We start from the raw sequence: 21,834 nt of genomic DNA on the forward strand, positions 1-21,834 counted from the left end.
TCATCTTGGGGCCTGGGATGGGGGTGAGGGAGGAGGTGTGGGGACAAGTGTAGCATTTCCTGCGGTTGCAGGGGAAGGTGCCGGGTGTGGTGGGGTTGGAGGGCAGTGTGGAGCGAACAAGGGAGTCACGGAGAGAGTGGTCTCTCCGGAAAGCAGACAGGGGTGGGGATGGAAAAATGTCTTGGGTGGTGGGGTCGGATTGTAAATGGCGGAAGTGTCGGAGGATAATGCGTTGTATCCGGAGGTTGGTAGGGTGGTGTGTGAGAACGAGGGGGATCCTCTTGGGGCGGTTGTGGCGGGGGCGGGGTGTGAGGGATGTGTCGCGAGAAGCAGCCTGTATGCTTCTTTACCAAGATAATAAAATGTGAGGCTGGATGAACACAGCAGGCCAAGCAGAATCTCAGGAGCACAAAAGCTGACGTTTTGGGCCCAGACCCTTCATCAGAGAGGGGGATGGGGTGAGGGTTCTGGAATAAATAGGGAGAGAGGGGGAGGCGGACCGAAGATGGAGAGAAATGAAGATAGGTGGAGAGAGTATAGGTGGGTTCCTTAGTAAGGGGCTCACCTTTGTCCGCCTACAACCACACATCAATGAATACCAGTCACGATTGGACATAGAACAGTTTTTCCGCTGCCTTCGCCTCCATGCCTACTTCTTCAACCGGGAACCTAACCCTCCCTCCACTGACCCCTTTACCCGCTTCCAACACAAGTCCTCCTCCTGGACACCACCCCCAGGCCTCCTACCCTCCCTCGACCTCTTCATCTCCAACTGCCGTCGAGACATTAACCACCTCAACCTCTCCACCCCTCTCACCCACTCCAACCTCTCCCCCGCAGAACGGGCAGCCCTCCGCTCCCTCCGCTCCAACTCCAACCTCACCATCAAACCCGCAGACAAGAGTGGCGCAGTGGTAGTATGGCGCACTGACCTCTACATCGCCGAGGACAGACGCCAACTCTCCGACACCACCTCCTACTGACCCCTCGATCATGACCCCACACCCAAGCACCAAACCATCATCTCCAACACCATTCATGACCTCATCGCCTCAGGGGACCTCCCACCCACAGCCTCCAACCTCATTGTTCCCTAACCCCGCACGGCCCGTTTCTATCTCCTTCCCAAAATCCACAAACCTGCCTGCCCTGGTCGACCCATCGTCTCAGCCTGCTCCTGCCCCACCGAACTCATCTCCACCTATCTGGACTCCATTTTCTCCCCTTTGGTCCAGGAACTCCACACCTACGTCCGTGACACCACCCACGCCCTCCACCTCCTCCAGGACTTCCAATTCCCTGGCCCCCAACACCTCATATTCACCATGGATGTCCAGTCCCTATACACCTGTATTCTGCATGTAGATGGCCTCAAGGCCCTCCACTTCTTCCTGTCCCGCAGGCCCGACCAGTCCCCCTCCACCAACACCCTCATCCGCCTAGCCGAACTCGTCCTCCCCCTCAACAACTTCTCTTTTGACTCCTCCCACTTCCTACAGACTAACGGGGTGGCCATGGGCACCCGCATGGGCCCCAGCTATGCCTGCCTCTTTGTAGGTTACGTGGAACAGTCCCTCTTCCGCACCTACACAGGCCCCAAACCCCACCTCTTCCTCCGGTACATTGATGACTGTATCGGCGCCGCCTCTTGCTCCCCAGAGGAGCTCGAACAGTTCATCCACTTCACCAACACCTTCCACCCCAACCTTCAGTTCACCTGTGCCATCTCCAGCACATTCCTCACCTTCCTGGACCTCTCAGTCTCCATCTCAGGCAACCAGCTTGTAACCGATGTCCATTTCAAGCCCACCGACTCCCACAGCTACCTAGAATACACCTCCTCCCACCCACCCTCCTGCAAAAATTCCATCCCCTATTCCCAATTCCTCCGCCTCCGCCGCATCTGCTCCCACGATAAGACATTCCACTCCCGCACATCCCAGATGTCCAAGTTCTTCAAGGACCGCAACTTTCCCCCCACAGTGATCGAGAACGCCCTTGACCCCGTCTCCCGTATTTCCCGCAACACATCCCTCACACCTCACACCCCACCCCCGCCACACCCGCCCAAAGAGGATCCCCCTCGTTCTCACACACCACCCCACCAACCTCCAGATACAACGCATCATCCTCCGACACTTCCGCCATCTACAATCCGACCCCACCACCCAAGACATTTTTCCATCCCCACCCCTGTCTGCTTTCCGGAGAGACCACTCTCTCCGTGACTCCCTTGTTCGCTCCACACTGCCCTCCAACCCCACCACACCCGGCACCTTCCCCTGCAACCGCAGGAAATGCTACACTTGCCCCCACACCTCCTCCCTCACCCCTATCCCAGGCCCCAAGATGACATTCCACATTAAGCAGAGGTTCACCTGCATATCTGCCAATGTGATATACTGCATCCACTGTACCCGGTGTGGCTTCCTCTACATTGGGGAAACCAAGCGGAGGCTTGGAGACCGCTTTGCAGAACACCTCCGCTCGGTTCGCAACAAACAACTGCACCTCCCAGTCGCAAACCATTTCCACTCCCCCTCCCATTCTTTAGATGACATGTCCATCACGGGCCTCCTGCAGTGCCACAATGATGCCACCCGAAGGTTGCAGGAACAGCAACTCATATTCCGCCTGGGAACCCTGCAGCCTAATGGTATCAATGTGGACTTCACCAGTTTCAAAATCTCCCCTTCCCCAACTGCATCCCTAAACCAGCCCAGTTCGTCCCCTCCCCCCACTGCACCACACAACCAGCCCAGCTCTTCCCCTCCACCCACTGCATCCCAAAACCAGTCCAACCTGTCTCTGCCTCCCTAACCTGTTCTTGCTCTCACCCATCCCTTCCTCCCACCCCAAGCCGCACCCCCATCCACCTACTAACCTCATCCCACCTCCTTGACCTGTCCGTCTTCCCTGGACTGACCTATCCCCTCCCTACCTCCCCACCTATACTCTCTCCACCTATCTTCTTTTCTCTCCATCTTCGGTCCGCCTCCCCCTCTCTCCCTATTTATTCCAGAACCCTCACCCCATCCCCCTCTCTGATGTAGGGTCTCGGCCCGAAACGTCAGCTTTTGTGCTCCTGAGATGCTGCTTGGCCTGCTGTGTTCATCCAGCCTCACATTTTATTATCTTGGATTCTCCAGCATCTGCAGTTCCCATTATCTCTGCTTCTTTACCACCTTATGTATTTGTGTTGAAATTTTCAGGGAACTTCTGTATATCAATGATCCGAAGGATCCTGCCATTTACTGTGTATTTTTCTCTTGCATTTGACTTCTCAAAGCGCATCACCTTTGCTGGATTAAACTCCATTCACCATATCTCCTTTCAGCTTTCCATCTGAACAACATCCTGCTGTATCCTTCGACAACTTTCCTAACTGCCCACACTCAACTAATTTTCATGTTATCTACAAACTTGATAATCAGACTACCTATATTTTCATCCCTATGTATATTACAATTAACAGAGGTCCCAGTACTGATCCTTGAAGAACACCACTGGTCCCATACCTCCAGTCAGAAAAACACACCTCCACAACTACCTCTGTCTTCTAATGACTAAGCCAATTTTGTATCCCCCAACTCACTGTGGATCCCATGTGACTTACTCACCACTAGCATGTGGGACCTTGTCAGTGCTACAGTGAAGTTCATGTAGACATCACCCGCTGCCCCTACCCTCATCAATCATCTTCATTACTTCCTGAAAATATTCAAACAAATTTGTGAAAAAAGTCCCGCCCCAATTTAGCACTTTCACCTGAGGATCAGTCTTATTCTTATCCATAACTACCATGAACCTTATGAAATTATGATAACTGTATCCAAAATGCTCCCCCACTGAAACTTTGATTTTTCAACCAGGCTCATTCCCAAATACAAGGTCTAGTATGGCCCCTTCCCCACTTAGACGATCTACATTTTGTTTCAAGAAATCCTTCTGGATACACCTAACAATTCTGCCGCATCTATGTCCCTGGCAGTAAGGGAGCCCCAGTCAGTATCAGAAAGTTAACTGCGGCAACCCTGTTGTTTTTACATCTTTCCATGATCTTCCATATCTGTTCCCAATATCCAGCAGGAAATAGAGGGGGCCAATAGAGTAACCCAATCACAGTGATTGCACTTTTCTTATTCCTAAATTCTACCCACATGGCCTTGATGGATGACCCCTCCAAGATCCCCTTTCTTAGTGCAGCTGTGATATCCTCCTTGAAATCAGTAATGCAACTCCCCTACCCTTTTTACATTCCTTTCTATCATGCCTGAAACATCTAAACCCTGGAACGCTAAACTGCCAGTCCTGCCCTTAACTAAGTTTCAGTAAAGGCTACAACTTCATAGTTCCACTTACTAATCAAGGCTGTAAGCTTGTCGGTCTTCCCTGTTATACTCCCGGCAACGAAGTAAATATATCTCAAACTGCCAGTCCTGTCTGTCCTTTCCATTAGACTTACTCAATCTCTACCTTCACAACCACTCCACGTGCTGATCCACCCCCATGTCACACTAGTTTAAACTCTTTCAAGTGGCAGTAACAAACCTCTCTGCAAGGATATTAGAGCCCCTGCTTTTTCAGTTCAACCCGCACTTGTACAGATCCCTCATGTGCTGGAAGAAATACCAGTGATCCAGATATTTGAAACCCTCCCTCTTTAAACCAGCACTTTGGCACACATTCAACTATATTATCTTCTTAATTCCAGCCTTGCTAACACATGGTACAATATATACTTTATGTTTTTCTAAGAAATGTTGCAATATTAAATATGTATCTATGTCCCTTTTAAAATTATTGTGAATCAGTTCTTTTTAGCAGAGAGATTGAATAATTGTTCCGATACTAGAGTTTTTAATCCTGTTGATTGGACTTCTTACATATCTTTCACTTTCTTTATAAACAAAGGCAGATAGCATGTTTAGAACTTGAGACAAAAGGTTTGAATAATCAAGCTATATGTCTAGAAAGAAGGCAAAGCAAAAATCTCCTCCCGTGGGAAGCTGGAGTGACAGCTACAAAAGCTGGAGATTAGCCAGTTGAACCGTTTATATATATATATATATTTGTGTGCAAGTATATAGGAAAGAGTTCGGAATTGGAGCAGATCCAAGATGTGTTCATAACTTCAACCCTATTAACAGACATGGGGAAACTGATGACAGTTTGGAAAATTAGTTCAAAAATCAATCTATCAGGCTTGCATTATTGTCAGCTAAATGATCTTTTAATGTAGTTAGCTGCTCAAAAAGGCTTTAAATGTTGCTGTTATCTTCAGGGTTATTGCAGTACAAATTTTTGCAACATAGATTTCTCATTTTTATTGTCATTTTACCCTTACAAAACGTTGGAACTGTTGGCGGTATACTTGATTAAGGAAGCAATGCTACCACTGTTTTCCTTTGTGTACAAGTCTACTAAATGGATAATTTTGCTTGATTTTCTGTTTGGATGAATTGTAGAACCTAGAATATTGATTGTCTGCTGTCCCTACAGATCCACACCAGCCTGCTGTATTGTTAAGTCGTAGTTCTGGTTTTATACATTTTAAATTCCAAAGAATGAACTTATGAAATAAACAGAAATGCCCATTTGCAACTCAAGCAAAGTTCAGTGTGTATTTTTTAAGATTTGCAAACAATACATGTTATTAGTAATCAAGAGAGCCTGATAATGCTGTGTGGTGAGGGGACTAACAAAGAGGGGAATAGATACTTGACCACATCCTCACCAGCGCAGATGGATCTGTCCATAGCACTGTCAGTTTGACTGACCACGGCAACAGTTCTTATGGAAACACAGCCCCAGACTTCACACTGAGGATACCCTCCCTCGTGACGTGTGGCACTATCACTGTGCTCAATAGGATAGATTTTGAATGATTAAGTATCTCAACTGGACATCAATGAGATGTTTTGGACCACTGTCAGCGGAAGCTAAATTGTACTCAAAAGCAATCTGCAACCTCAAGACCGAGCACTTTCCCCATTATCACTGCCATCAAGCCAGGAGCAACCCTGCTTCAGTAAAGCGTACAAGAAGATGGTGGGACTCTGGTCCTGATGCCTCATCACCATCCCCTCCCCAGGTCTGGGTCTCCACTAGCAACCTCCCCACTTTCTTTTCCTTATGCCTCCCTTTCACTACCACCCCTTCCCTATATCCCCTTTTGTACCATCTCCTTTCCTATCCTGTGTTCTCACTGCCTGCTGCTAAATCCTGTTTCAAAAGCACTTGAGCTTCCCTGCATATGCACAGTACTGCATTTTCATATGACATCACATGTAAATTCTATTCATGTGTCTGGATTAACATGCATGCATAATTGCCTACAGCCATGAATATCATCAAACACTGCCTGCCTTAAATACTTGTTTAATGTTTGGAGTTGTCTGCGTTGGCTTGCTTGTTAAAGCGGCATTCAGCTTTCCAAAGGCAATTTCACATTTTTCAGTCCACAATACCTTTCTACTCTTTTCTGCAATAGGTCTGGCAATGGCGCAGTTACTGTAATGAAGTTCAGGATGAACTGTCAGTAGAACACATACAATTTCCTGTTTATTGTGGAAATGGGGAACTGTGATGTTACTTCTATCTTTGAAACCTAGGTAGTGCTGCTGGCTCACTATGTTCTAGATAGGCAACTTGGGCCTAAGCAAACATGTTCTTCGCCAGATTGACCATTAGGCAGCTAACCTTTCTAGAAGAGGGCTTCCAGTTGCTTTTAGTGCAATTCCCAACATGTTGCTGTATGTGAGGAGGTCCTGTAGGTACACAATGCAATGAGGTGAGTTGCCATTATCTGATTCATCAACCTTTAAGAAATTGCAGGGGCATTTTGGACTCTGAATGGCATAACTTGACATTGGCATAATCCACCCAGAGTTACGAAGATGAAGCTTTCCTTTTTGCATGCAATTGGAAAATTCAGCAGCCCTAAAGTAAATCTATCTTAAGAGTAGGTAAAACCAACTACATTACTGTCTATGCAATCATCCCGCTGTAGGGGTGTCAATTAGGAGCTGGCTGTGGTCACAAAGAGACCTACTTGCTGCTAGGCTCGATTAGTTGGTGCCCCAGCAATCGGTTAATCTCCTCCTGAACTTGAGCCAACTTGTCTGGGTCCAGCCAATAAGAATGTTGCCTTATGGAAGAGATCTCTCCCACATCCACATCGTGTTAAGAAGGTTCGTGCAACCTGACCTATCTATTTTTGTTTTTAAATGCAGCGATCCATCCTGTTAAATCAACTTTGTAACTTGGTGAGCAAACAATGACCTGTAGCTGTTCGCTAGGCATTATAACATTCAGTGTAGGCTTCCCTCATGCCTCCTTTCAATTATTCCCTACTGTTACCCTCATCCTCTAGATTGATCACAATGTGACAAACTTGACTGTTCCCTTCTTGGCAGCAGTATTGCTTTATTACTTGACATGAGCGCAACTTTGCTTTTTTTCCTTAATCCAGGCTTTCAAACAGATTGACTCTTTGCTACTCTGTACAGGTCATTGAACCATACCTTTAGTGTTGGTGGCATGATTTGTCTGCTGCTTGTTTCATCACTGTTCAGTAGATTTTCAAGTGTTTCCAGACCACTTCACAGTCTCAGAAGAGTTGCTGTCAGAACTCTGCTACAAAGCCCTTCTGTTTTATTTAAAACACCTCTCTTCCTGAGTGGTTATGGAGGTTCTTGCACATGTTACCCATAAACTAATTCAAATGGAATAACCTGGTGGATACATTGGATGAATCCCTGGTGGCAAACAGAAGAAAACTCTTTTTCCCAGTCCTGGTGTTGCTTGTGGTAATGTATCCTGATCATTGCTTTTAGGCTCTGCTGATGCCATTCTTAGATCCCTGTAACTGACGGCTGCACTGCAGCCTTTCAGTGGGTCACAAGAGTTTCTGGATTATTTTGAACATGAAATTTGAGCCTTGGCAGACCATATCAGTTGAAGAATTGGGTCAAAATCTCAAGTGTTATGCTGCAGAAAGAGGCCATTGGCCCACCATGCCTACACCAGCTCATTAAATGTGCATCATTGCCAGTCTCCTGCTTTTTCCTGGTACCCTTGCACATTATTTTTATTCAAATGGTCATCCAATAGCCTCTTGGATGCCTCAGTTGAACCTGCCTCCTTCACACTTCTAGACAGTGCATTGCATATTCTAACTATTTGCTGTGTGACAAGGTTTTTCCTCACTTCGTCTCTTCTTTCCCCCCCCCCCCCACAGCTTCTTTTGCAGATCACTTTAAATCTGTGCTTATTTTTCTTTTTATAACAAGAACAATTTCTCCATATCTATTATATCTCGACTGCTCATGATTTTGAAAAATCTCAATCAGATCTCTTAGCTCTCTTTTTTTTTCCTGAGGAGAACAGTTTCAACTTGTTCAGCTTGTCCTTATATCCGTAGTTTCTCATCACTCTCGTAAACTGCTTCCACACTCTTTCCAATGTGTACACTCCTTCCTGTAATGTAGCATCAAGAACAGTACATCGTACTCCAACCGAGGTCTACCAAATGTCTCATACAATTCAGCATCACCTCCTTGCTCTTGTACTCCGTGTCCCTGTTAATAAATCTGAGAATACTGGCATGCGTGCAGCTCACTCTACCTGCCATGCTACTTCCAATGATCTTTGGACATCTACACCCAGGTCCCTCAGCTCCTGGAATCCCTTGCCTGCCTTTAGAATTGTATCCCCTACTTAATGTTGTCTTTCAATGTTCTTCCTACAAAAATGCATCAACTCCCGCTTCTCTGCATTGAAATGCAGATCTTCTTCAGGATCAACATCCGGTTGCATTTGACAGAGTGTGGCATCAAAGATCCCATTAACTCGAGTCCATAGAAATCACCTGGAGAAGTCTCCACTGTTTGGAGTCGTACCTGGCACAAAAGATGGTTCTGATTATTGGAAGTCAGTCACTTTAGTTCGGGGAAATTAACGCAGAACTTCCTCAGGATAGTGCCCTGGGCTGAACCATCCTCACCTGTTTCAGCAACAGCTTGCCCACCATTGTAAGGTCAGACGTGGGATGTTCACTGATGATTACTCACTATTCAATATCGTTTGAGACTTCTCAGATAGTGAAGAACTCCATGCCTAAATGCAGAAAGATCTGGACAATATCCAAGCTTGGACTGAGAAGTCGAATTCTCACCACAGAAGTTCCATGCAAAGACCACTTCCAGCAGGAGGGAATCTAACCATTGCCCCTTGATGCTTGATGGCATCACCATCACTGAATCCCCTACTATCTACGTCTTGGATATTATCAATGACCAGAAACTGTACTGAACTAGCTATATAAATACAGTGGCTTCAAGAGTAGTTCACAGGCTGAATTCTGCTGAGTAATTCACTTCCCGATAACCCAAAGTCTGTCAACCATCTGCAAGTCACAAGTTGGGATTGTGATGGAATACTTTCCATCATGAATGCAGCTCAACAGTACGAAAAGAAACTTGAAGCTACTCAGGACAAAGCAGCCTGCTTGATTGGCACCCTCACCCATATTGCCAATAACGGCAGTGTGCACCATCTACAAGATGCATTGCTCAGATAGCCTTGTTAGACAGCACCTTTCAGACCCATGACCACTAGCACCTAGGAGCACAAGGGCAGGAGCTACATTGAAACATCATTACCTGCTTGTTGTTTTCTGAGCCACTCACTAATGTGACTGTAGAACCAATCACCATTCCTTCAGTGTCATTGAGTCTGAATCTGGGAACTACCTGCCTAACAGACATTACGGTGGACTTACACCAAATGGACTGTCAATGATTTAAGAAGGCAGTCCACCAACACCTTCTCAATGGCAACTCAGGTTGGGCAATAAGTACTGACCTAGATATTGGCCACATCTAACCAGCTTTGAATAAAACAACGTTGCTCTATAATTTTCCAGAGCATTCAATTTTCAGCATATCTAATAATGAATTCAGGATCATTTAGTTGTTGTTATAAGGTAATGACATTAGAACTGAGTATTGAGTTGGAAGCACACAGGTTCAATCTTAGAGGAAAAATTTATGGTTGATTCAGAATTAATACTTTTGGTCAACCAGTAAAGAGATTTCTTTTATGCGTTATGATGTGGGTTGAATAACACTGAAACAACACACATAAAGATGTTTCTTTGCAATGCTGTATACTGAAAAAGTAAGATCATCGAGGGCTAGTGATCAGTATTTTTAGTCACAGGACAGGAACTGTTTAGAGCACCTCCTTAGAAACAAACCTGATAATGTCAGTGTGTCAGTTTTTCTCAAGAAGGGTCTAGGTCTGAAACATCAGCCCTCCTGCTCCTCTGATGCAGTTTGGCCTGCTGTGTTCATCCAACTGTACACTTGTTATCTCTGGATGTGAGTTATCTCTAATGTCAGTGTGTTACAGGTAACTGGAATATTTTAGGTGGGGTTTCAGTGGGGGTCAGATAACTCTGGTACTTAGATTTCGGTACTCCTGCCAGGATGTGGTCAAGTTCCACAGCTTCATAGCCATAACCATTTGGAGCTAACTAAGTTGGGGCTATGTTACACACCAGGATTTTGTATATTTTCATGTAGTGCAGTGGGATATTATTGTCTGAACTGTGGTCTGCTGCGTTCAGTTGCACTGGAATTAATGCTTGACTGTGATTGATCCAAGACTGCAATGCTCATATTTGAAAATTACTTATTTACCATTTAGCCACAGGACAGGTTAGAAATTGACCTGAGCTGGTTGGTCAACACCGTTGTTATTTGACCTTCTCATTCTATTCCAGGGGGTGGGAATTGTGCTGAGTCAGCATTCCAATATTTCTACACCTATTTGTTTTAAGATTTGTATTATTTGACAAAGAACAAGTGGTGCAAGTTTTGCTGTTAATCTAACACTGATGCAGTTGGAAAAAAATATTTTTATTAATCATTCGCATTTTAAATAATGTTTTCAAACATTTCATTATGTGTTTGTTGATTTACAATGCAACATTTCAGTCCTTTGTAAAAATGCTCTTGCACCGAAAAGTTCCAGCTCATGCCTTAAAATGTAATTTCAGATAATGATAAAACGTGAGAGGAGGGGCGGAAAAACAAATGAAAGCCATTGAAAAATAATTACTGGTACAAAATAATGAGAGGGCAGAATGTGGAGTAATATTTAACGTTTTTGAGGTTAGAGGAAATGATACAATTTTTTTTCAAAGACACAATATCAGCCCAATGTTATTGTTCTCCGGCACATCTCTCTACCGGAATTCCTATCCCAATCCCTTTAGTTTACCGCTACCTGTTATTGGAGGAGCATTTTTAAAGCCTACAATTTTGACCAAATTTTTGATTTTATTTGTGACTTGAGGAAGGTAGCACATGGCTTTTGTGAAAGACCTTTGAATATCTTTCTGTGTTAAAGGTGCTAAATAAATGCTCAGTAAGACAGTTCAGGCCTCCCAGAGAGCAAGATAAGCTGAGGACTAATCAAAGCCTGTTGAATTTTTCACTTATTCCTTTATCTTCTCAGTTTAAACTACAGAATTCTTTAATGTTAACTATTACCTTGGTTTCTTTATTTTTCTACTTTGTGAAGCAATGCTTAATGTTTTAACTCTATTTCTCTTATTGCTTTGTATATAAAGTTTGTACCTAGGTACTTGGTACCTAAAATGGTGACACTATATACTTTTCACTGTACTCCTGTACTTCTGTATTTGGAGTGCATGTGCCAATAAAGTCTAAATCTAAATGTAAGCTCTTCTTTGATAGAGGGAAAATCACTTTATTGGAACAGCTATTGTTTGCAAATGACAGAAGGTTTAAAAAGATCAATTAATTTCAATTTTCCATAATTTCTAAAGCTTAGATATGCATCATGTTAAATGACATTTCAAAGATTATTATTATTGGAATTATTACAAAAATACATTGTAAAATTGGAACAATGAACATTCTGCTTGTTTCTCTTACCTAGGAAAGCTCGGAAGTCTACAGAATCGAATATGATACCTTTGGTGAACTAAAGGTGCCAAATGACAAATACTATGGAGCCCAGACAGTTAGATCAATGATGAACTTCAAAATCGGTGGGATGTCTGAGCGGATGCCAGTAAGTTAATTGGCAAAATTTTAATTTTTAATGTGAATATTGGTCATTTGGTTCTTGTAATTTTTATCTCTTTCTTTCTGCCCCTCGCTTCTGTTTTTCTCTGTCTCTCTTTTCCACACCTATCTCCCACCCCCTTCATCACATCCTTCGTAGTGAATTGTATTTTAATTTCTAATTCACTTGCTGTAAGGACCAAATGAGTGTTTGCTTGCCTTGTTACAAGCCTCTGGACATGCAGTAATTGGTCAGACTTCTAACTAATTTAAAGAAAATAGAATAGTAGCAGGAATCATCTCATTGCAGCTTCAGGCAAAAGTCTTTGAAATTGAAATTGATCTCTTTGTAAGGTTTTTCCAACTACTTTATGTGATTAAATGTGCTTCATTTAAAAAAAATACTTGATGTTTATTAATTTTATCTCAGGCACCAATGATAATGATGTGACACTTAAATATGCACTAAATGTTTCTAGTTTATATGGCTTTAATGCAAGCAAATGATCCACATGGAAATTAAGTAGTGCAGGTTGAAAATAATTGACTTTCCTTTAAGAAAACAAATAATTGTATTATTTTCAAGAGATCTTGTGGATCAGTATCAGTATGGCTCATGTCTTGAGTAAGAAGGTTGTGAATTGATCCCCCTTCAGGGCTTGAGCACAACGTCAAGGTTAACATTCGAGTGAAGTATTGAAACAATGCATCATTTCAGATGAGAATGCAGTATAGAGCTGGAGGAACACAGCAGGTCAGGCAGCATCAGAGGAGCAAGAAAGCTGACGTTTCTGAAGAAAGATCACAACCTGAAACGTCAGCTTTCCTGCTCCTCAGATGCTGCCTGACCTGCTGTGTTCCTCCAGCTTCACACTGTGTTATCTCTAACTCCAGCATTGGCAGTTATTACTATCATTTCAGATGAGACATTAAGCTAAGACCCTATTTTCCCTACTCAGGATTCCATGACACTATTTCAAAGAGGAAAGGAGTTATTTCCAGTGCTCTAGCCAAACTTAACTATCAATCAACATCATTAAACATTATCTGATTATGCTGTTGTTTGTGTTAGCTAGCTATGTACAAATTGGCTTCCACACCTTCTTTATCACAACAGTCACTACATTCCAGAAGTATGTCATTGGCAGTGAAGCACTTTGGGAATGTTCTGTAATGTATTCTTTTACTGAAAAGGAAATGACGGTTTAACACCTGTTTAAGTGTAAAATTGGAGTTAGTGTGTCAGTTTGTATTAAATATGCAGGAAAACAACTAAAACGTCTGCATAACGTCTACCTCATGTCAGGAGTATTTTAGAACTTGGTGGCATAAGTTACTCAGATTCACTGTTCTGTGCTTTATCTCAGATCATTCTGGATTGATGGGCAGAATGGCTTTCCTTATGTTTAATTATACTGAGGTGCGAAGGCTGTTGTGGGTTACCATTTCTTTGTTGTTGTACGTGATTTTTAGATTTGAAAACTTTGCAGGATTTGTGCTTCTAATTGTAATTGCCATTGTCCTTTCTCGTTATCTACCGACAAGCAGCTTGGAGAAAGAGAGAGAGAGAGAGAGAGATGAAAGGAAAAAACTTAAAATTTGGTGACGTACTTTTAAATGAATTTCCTGTTTTGTAGACAAATGTGGGAGCCAATTGTGCAGAGCAAGGTATCACAAACCTTCATTGATTAGAATATTGAATGTTGGAGTTAGGATGTGGCTGTACAAGACGTTTGGTGAGGCTACTTTTAGAACACTGCAGACAGTTCTGGTCGCCCTTCACTAGGAAAGATATTGTTAAACTTGAGAGGGTGCAGAAAAGATTTACAAGGATATTGCTGGGACTGGAGTGTTTTAGTTATAGGGTGTGGTGGAATAGGCTGGGGTTTTATTCCCTGGTGTGTTGGAGGCTGAGGGGTGACCTTGTGGACGATTATAACATTATGAGCATGGATAGGGTGAAGAGGTTTTTTTCTGAGGGTTGGGGAGTTCAAAACCAGACGGCACAGGATTAAGGTAAGAGGGGCAAGATTTAAAAAGGACCTGAGGTGTAGCTTTCATGCAGAGGGTGGTGCGTGTATGGAATGAGCCGACAGAGGAAGAAGTGGAGGCAGGTACAATTACAACGTTTAAAAGGCATCTTGATGGGTAAATGAATAGGAAGCATTTAAAGGTATAGGGGCTAACTGCTGGCAAATGGGACGAGATCAAATTGGGATGCCTGGTTGGCACAGATGTGTTGGATCGAAGTATCTGCTTCTGTGCTGTGACTCTGGCAACTGACCAATAGCTGTGAGCTCATCTGAACAGATAGACTAGATTTAGGTTTTTATTCGCACACTTTTTTTTTCACTTTTTGTTTCCTTCTATATAAAACTTTTCAATTTCAGAAGCCTGAAAAGACCTGATTAGGCCATGAATGAAATGCTGAAGATTTAATGACTTAGAATCCAGTGAGCATGATTTTGTTTGTGACTCAGTAAGCTCACTGAGACTTCAGATGTACCTCAAAGATAATATTTTGGTAAGCAAATCAATGTGCACTTCCCAGGCACTTTCCTCTCGATTAGTGAATCAAGGAGGGACAGGGGGGTGGAGGTGTTGGCAGTGGGGGGTGGTGATGGCGGGGTGGGAGTGGTGGTGAGAGAGAGATGTTTGATGTTACTTCATCTTTTTATTTTGGTTCACAGATCCAAGTAATAAAAGCCTTTGGCATTCTGAAGCGAGCTGCTGCAGAAGTGAATGTGGAATATGGTTTGGACCCAAAGATTGCGGATAGCATTATAAAGGCAGCTGATGAGGTAGGAACAGCCTGGGGGGAACGGGTTTATAATTTACGCTATGATGCATTCCGAGGGGCAGCAAGACACGATCCAGCACAATTGAGAATGCAAGCTGAGAGAAACAAAGAATATTGTAATTGAGGTCAGAGACAGCAATGGAAGTAGCTATGCCAGCATAGAGACGAACCATAGTCAGTTGCAACGTTAGGATAAGGGTGCATTGAAATGTCTATAGGGTTGTTTTGGAATTCTTGGAGCTCTGGGAAACTTGTAAGATGAGAAAGCACTTTAAAATGAGAGTGAAAGGAAAATTTGCTCCTTTTCTAGCTGCTTATCTTTACCAAAATGCCTGACATACTTACACTGAGAAACTTTAACTGTTACCATTAGTACTGTAGATGAGCAGAGAGAGATCTCGGTGTCCATGTACACAAGTCCTTGAAAGTTGCCACCCAGGTTGACAGGGCTGTTAAGAAGGCATACAGTGTTTTAGCTTTTATTAATAGAGGGATCGAGTTCCGGAACCAAGAGGTTATGCGGCAGCTGTACAAAACTCTGGTGCGGCCACACTTGGAGTATTGCGTACAGTTCTGGTCACCGCATTATAAGAAGGATGTGGAAGCTTTGGAAAGGGTGCAGAGGAGATTTACTAGGATGTTGCCTGGTGTGGAGGGAAGGTCTTACGAGGAAAAGCTGAGGGACTTGAGGCTGTTTTCATTAGAGAGAAGAAGATTGAGAGGTGACTTAATTGAGACATATAAAATAATCAGAGGGTTAGGTAGGGTGTATAGGGAGAGCCTTTTTCCTAGGATGGTGACGGCAAGCACGAGGGGGCATAGCTTTAAATTGAGGGATGAAAGATATAGGACAGATGTCAGAGGTAGTTTCTTTACTCAGAGTAGTAAGGGAATGGAACGCTTTGCCTGCAACGGTAGTAGATTCGCCAACTTTAAGTACATTTAAGTCATCATTGGACAAGCATATGGACGTACATGGAATAGTGTGGGTTAGATCGGCTTGAGATCATATGACAGGTCGGCACAACATCGAGGGCCGGAGGATCTGTACTGTGCTGTAATGTTCTATGTTCTATATTAGCCAGATTAAGTTAGTTTGCAGTTGCACTGAGAAGGTTACATTAAGAGATAATAGGAACTGCAGATGCTGGAGAATCCGAGATAGCAAGGTGAAGAGCTGGACGATCACAGCAGGCCAAGCAGCATTTTGGGGGAGCAGCAAAGCTGACGTTTTGGGTCTCGACCCTTCATCAGAAATGGGGGAGGGGAAGAGGGTTCTGAAGTAAATAGGGTGTGAAGGGGAGGCGGATCGAAGATGAATAGAGGAGAAGATAGATGAAGACGAGACAGACAGGTCAAAGCGGTGGGGCTGGAGCCAGTAGAGGTGAGTGTAGGTGGGGAGATAGGGAGGGGATAGGTCAGTCTAGGGAGGACGGATAGGCCAAGGAAGTGGGATGAGGTTAGTAGGTAGGAGATGGAGGTGCGGCTTGACGTGGGAGGAAGGGATAGGTGAGAGGAAGAACGGGTTAGGGAGGCAGGGACAAGCTGGGCTGGTTTTGGGATGCGGTCGGGGGAGGGGAGATTTTGAAGCTGGTGAAATCCACATTGATACCAATGGGCTGCAGGGTTCCCAAGCAGAATATGAGTTGCTGTTCCTGCAACCTTTGGGTGGCATCATTGTGTCACTGCAGGAGGCCCAGGGTGGGCATGCCGTCTGAGGAATCTTCTGGGGACCCAGGTTTGAATTTTGTCACAGCGTATGGTGGAATTTGAATTTAATAGAAATAAAAATCCGGAATTTGGAATCTACTGATGACCATGAAACCATTGACGATTGTCGGAAAAACTCGTCGTGTTCACTAATGTCATTCAGGGAAGGAAATCTGTCATCCTCCCCTGGTCTGGCCTGCGTGCGGCTCCTGACGCACGACATGTGGTTGACATTCAGCTGCCCTCTGAAATGGTCTAGCAAGCCATTCAGTTGTAGCAATCGCTACAGAGTCTCAAAGAAATGAAACCGGATGGATCACTGAGCATAAACCTAGGCACCGGAAAAGACAACGGGAAAAACAGCCCTGTCGACCTGCACAGCCCTTCTTAGTAACATCTGGAGGCTAGTGCCAAAATTGGGAGTGCTGAATCAAAGACTAGTCAACCAACAGCCTGACATGGGCATACTTGTTAAATCATACCTCACAGACAATGTCCCAGTCACCACCATCACTATCCCTGGATATATCCTGTCTTAGTGGCCAGACAGACCCAGCAGAAGTGGTGCACAGTGGGTATACAGTCGGGAGGAAGTTGTCCCAGGAATACTCAGCATTGACTGTGGACTCCATGAGGTCTCGTGGCTTCAGGTTAAACTTGGACAAGGAAACCTCCTGCTGATTACCATGTACCATCCTCCCTCAGCTGAACAACACTTAGAGGAAGCACGAGGATGGCAAAGCCCAAAATATACTCTGGGGAATTTCAATGTCCACCACCAAGAGGAACTCAGCAGCAGTACTGCTGATCGAGTTGGTTGTGTCCTAAAAGAAGTAGATACTGAACTGTGTCTGTGGCAGTTGGTGAGGGAACCAACAAGGGAAAAACATACTTGACATCATCCTTACCAATCTTTCTGCTACAGATGCACCTGGTCATGACAGTAACGGTAAGAGTGACCATCGCACAGTCCTTGTGGAGACGAAGTCTCTCCTTCACATTGACATTAACCTCCATTGTGTGGCACCATCAGCGTGCTAAATGGGACAGACTTAGAACAGATCTAGCAACTCAACACCAGGGATCCATGAGGCACCGTGGGCTATCAACAGCAGCAGAATTGTACTCCAGCACAATGTGCAACCTTATGGCTTGGCATACCCCCACTCAAACATTACCATCAAGCCAGGGAATCGACCCTGGTTCAGTGGAGAGTGCAGGAGAGTATGCCAAGAGCAACACCAGGCAAACCTGAAGATGAGATGTCAACCTGGTGAAGCCACCAAATGGGACTACTTACATGCCAAACAGCAAAAGCAGCAAGTGATAGGCAGAGTTAAGCAATCCCACAACCAGCAGATCAGATCTAAGCTCTGTCTCCCTGCCACATCCAGTCATGAATGCTGGTGGGTGGACAATTAAAACACACATTGGGGCAGGATGTCCGCATTATCCCCATCTTCAATGATGGAAGAGACCAGCGCATCATTGCAGAAGATAAGATCAGTGCCGAAGCATTTGCAGCAATCTTCAGCCAGAAGTGCCGAGTGGATGATCTATCTCTGTTCCTTCCACTGGTCCCCAGTATTAAAGATACCAGTCTTCAGCCGACTCAGTTCATTCCACGTGATGTCACGAAACGGTTGGAGACATTGGACACTGCAATGACCAGTGGTTCCTGACAACATTCCAGTGATAGTACTGAAGACTTGTGCCCTGGAACTTGCCACTCCGCTAGCCAAGCTGTTTCAGTGCAGTTACAACACTGGCGTCTACCTGACAATGTGGAAAATTGCCCAAGATGTCCTGTACATTAAAAAGCAGGACAAATTCAACCCAGCCAATTACTACCCCCATCGGTCTGCTGTTGATCATTGGTAAAGTGATGGCAGATGTCATCAACGGTTTTATCAAGCAGCACCTGCTCAGCAATAACCTGGTCAGTGACGCCCAGTTTGGGTTCCGCCAGGGCCACTCAGCTCCGGACTGCATTACAGCCTTGGTTCTGACATGGACAAAGGAGCTGAATTACAGAAGTGAGGTGAGAGTGACAGCCGTTGACATCAAGGTTGCATTTAATTGAGTGTGGCATCACAGAGCCCTAGCAAAACTGGAATCACTGGGTATCAGGGGAAAACTCTCCAGTGGCAAGAGTCATACCTGATACATAGGAAGATTGTTGTGGTTGTTGGAGGTCAGTCATCTTAGCTTCAGGTCACCTCTGCAGGAGCTCCTCGAGGCGGTGTCTTAGGCCAAACCATGTTCAGCTGCTTCATCAATGACCTTCCCTCCATCATAAGGTCAGAAGTGGGAATGTGCATAATTGATTGCACAGTGTTGAGCACCATTCACAACTCCTCAGACACTGAAGCAGTCCATATCCAAAGGAACAATTGGACAATGATAATGGGAACTGCAGATGCTGGAGAATCCAAGATAATAAAATGTGAGGCTGGATGAACTCAGCAGGCCCAGCAGCATCTCAGGAGCATAAAAGCTGATGTTTCGGGCCTAGACCCTTCATCAGAGAGGGGGTGGGGTGAGGGTTCTAGAATAAATAGGGAGAGAGGGGGAGGCGGACCGAAGATGGAGAAAGAAGATAGGTGGAGAGGAGAGTATAAGTGGGGAGGTAGGGAGGGGATAGGTCAGTCCAGGGAAGATGGACAGGTCAAGGAGGTGGGATGAGGTTGGTAGGTAGGAGATGGAGGTGCGGCTTGGGGTGGGAGGAAGGGATGGGTGAGAGGAAGAACAGGTTAGGGAGGCAGAGACAGGTTGGACTGGTTTTGGGATGCAGTGGGTGGAGGGGAAGAGCTGGGCTGGTTATGTGGTGCAGTGGGGGGAGGGGACGAACTGGGCTGGTTTTGGGATGCATTCGGGGAAGGGGAGATGTTGAAGCTGGTAAAGTCCACATTGATACCATTAGGCTTCAGGGTTCCCAAGCGGAATATGAGTTGCTGTTCCTGCAGCCTTCGGGTGGCATCCTTGTGACACTGCAGGAGGCCCATGATGGACATGTCATCTAAAGAATTGGGGGGGGAGTGGAAATGGTTTGCGACTGGAAATGGTTTGCGACTGGGAGGTGCAGCTGTTTATTGCGAACCGAGCGGAGGTGTTCTGCAAAGCGGTCCCCAAGCCTCCGCTTGGTTTCCCCAGTGTAGAGGAAGCCACACCGGGTACAGTGGATGCAGTTCGTCCCCTCCCCCCACTGCACCACACAACCAGCCTAGCTCTTTCCCCTCCACCCACTGCATCCCAAAACCAGTCCAACCTGTCTCTGCCTCCCTAACCTGTTGTTCCTCTCACCCATCCCTTCCTCCCACCCCAAGCCGCACCTCCATCTCCTACCTACCAACCTCATCCCACCTCCTTGACCTGTCCGTCTTCCCTGGACTGACCTATCCCTTCTCTACCTCCCCACCTATACTCTCCTCTCCACCTATCTTCTTTTCTCCCCATCTTCGGTCCGCCTCCCCCTCTCTCCCTATTTATTCCAGAACCCTCACTCCATCCCCCTCTCTGATGAAGGGTCTAGGCCCGAAACGTCAGCTTTTATGCTCTTGAGATGCTGCTGGGCCTGCTGTGTTCATCCAGCCTCACATTTTATTATCAACAATTGGACAATATCCAGATTTGGGCTGACAAGTGGCAAGTAACATTCGTGCCACACGAGTGCCAAGCTGTGATCATCACCAACAAGAGATCGTCTAACCACCATCTCTTGACGTTCAGTGGTGTTGCCAATACTGAATCCCCCACTATCAACATCCTGGGAGTTACCATTGATCAGAAACTCAACTGGATTCAGCACATAAACAGAGTGGCTACAAGAGCAGTCAGAGGCTAGGAATAATGCAACAAATAACTCACTTCCTGACTCTCCAAAGCTTGCTTGCCATCTACAAGGTACAATTTGGGAATATGATGGAATACTCCCTACTTGCCTAGATGAGTGCAACTCCAAACACTCTGAAGAAGCTTGATGCCATCCAGAACGTAGCAGCCCATTTGATTGGCACTGCATCGAGAAGCATCCACTCTATCCACCACCAACGCTTAGTAGTAGCACTGTGTACTATCTACAAGATGCACAGTAGAAATTCACCGGAAATCCTCAGACAGCACCTTCCAAACCCATGATCACTACCATGTAGAAGAACAAAAGCATCAGATATATGGGAATGCCACCACCTTCAAGATCCCCATCAAACCATTCACCATCTTCACTTGGAAATGTATCACTGTTTGTTCACTGCTGCTGGGCCAAAATCCTGGAGTTCATTCCCTAATGGCATTGTGCTCAACCCATAGCAGGTGGACTGCAGCAGTTCAAGAAGGAAGCTCACCACCACCTTCTCAGGAGCAAATAAATACAGGCAATAAATGCTGCCCAGCCAATGACACTCATATCCCACAAAATGAATAGAAAAGAAACATAACATTTTTTAATGGAACCTGTGCCCTCTGAGCTGAATTTAAAATATTTTAATATGGAAAAATTCAGTTGCAGAGTACAAATTTGTCTGCGTCTTTTGCATCTACATTACGTCTGTTCCACCCAATCCTCACAACAGCCTTCCATTGAGTGCCTAGAGACAGAATTTTAATTGTACTGGGGTAGACCCTCACTGTGGTCTTAGCTGTTAATATTCCTTCTTAGGATAGAAATAAGACAAAACTATTTCTGTTCGAAGTCACCATCCATCCCTGTTTGAAGAGCCTGTGTAGTTCACTATGTTAATTATTTTATTGCAATAACACTCGTTTTACAAGTATGTAAATACCTCATTTTGTGTCTCTTTTGCTACATAGTCAGCCCAGTGACATCTAATGTGGAGAGGGACTTCGTGCTTCTCTGCACCTTGAAAGTTCACATCATTTATTCTGTTTTTCTAACTCACTCAATGCTTTTCAGAAAATGACATATGCTGGCAAATGGGACTGGGTGAGACTGGGATATCTGGTCGGTGCAGAGGAGTTGGACTGAGCTTGTATGACTCTGATTCTGTGACATGAAAATGATATTGAGTACAATTGCAACATTACGATGCAAAGCTATTGGGGTGTCGTACTGGAGGCAAAAGACCTAATACTATATCTTTTAAAAATAATATGAATATACACTTGCATACTTTTGAATTTTGGCATAGTGCATATTGTTTACTTCTGTAGTCCTGTTTTATCAAAGTTTAATTTTCTTTATTTGCTCTTCGGAATGTGGGTGTT

At 44.8% G+C, this 21,834-nt stretch overlaps 1 protein-coding gene across 2 annotated transcripts in view; it reads left to right on the top strand.

The window, feature by feature from the left end:
- fh (fumarate hydratase) overlaps positions 1 to 21,834 on the top strand; it is a 54,543-nt gene that overhangs the window by 7,618 nt on the left and 25,091 nt on the right. For both annotated transcript variants that reach the window (XM_059648643.1, XM_059648642.1), the window contains exons 2-3: positions 11,974 to 12,108; positions 14,792 to 14,902. In XM_059648643.1, the coding sequence (XP_059504626.1) occupies positions 11,974 to 12,108; positions 14,792 to 14,902 (246 nt within the window). The remainder of the gene's footprint in view (positions 1 to 11,973; positions 12,109 to 14,791; positions 14,903 to 21,834) is intronic.

Source organism: Stegostoma tigrinum, chromosome 9 (assembly GCF_030684315.1).
Source record: "Stegostoma tigrinum isolate sSteTig4 chromosome 9, sSteTig4.hap1, whole genome shotgun sequence".
NCBI lineage: Eukaryota > Metazoa > Chordata > Chondrichthyes > Orectolobiformes > Stegostomatidae > Stegostoma > Stegostoma tigrinum.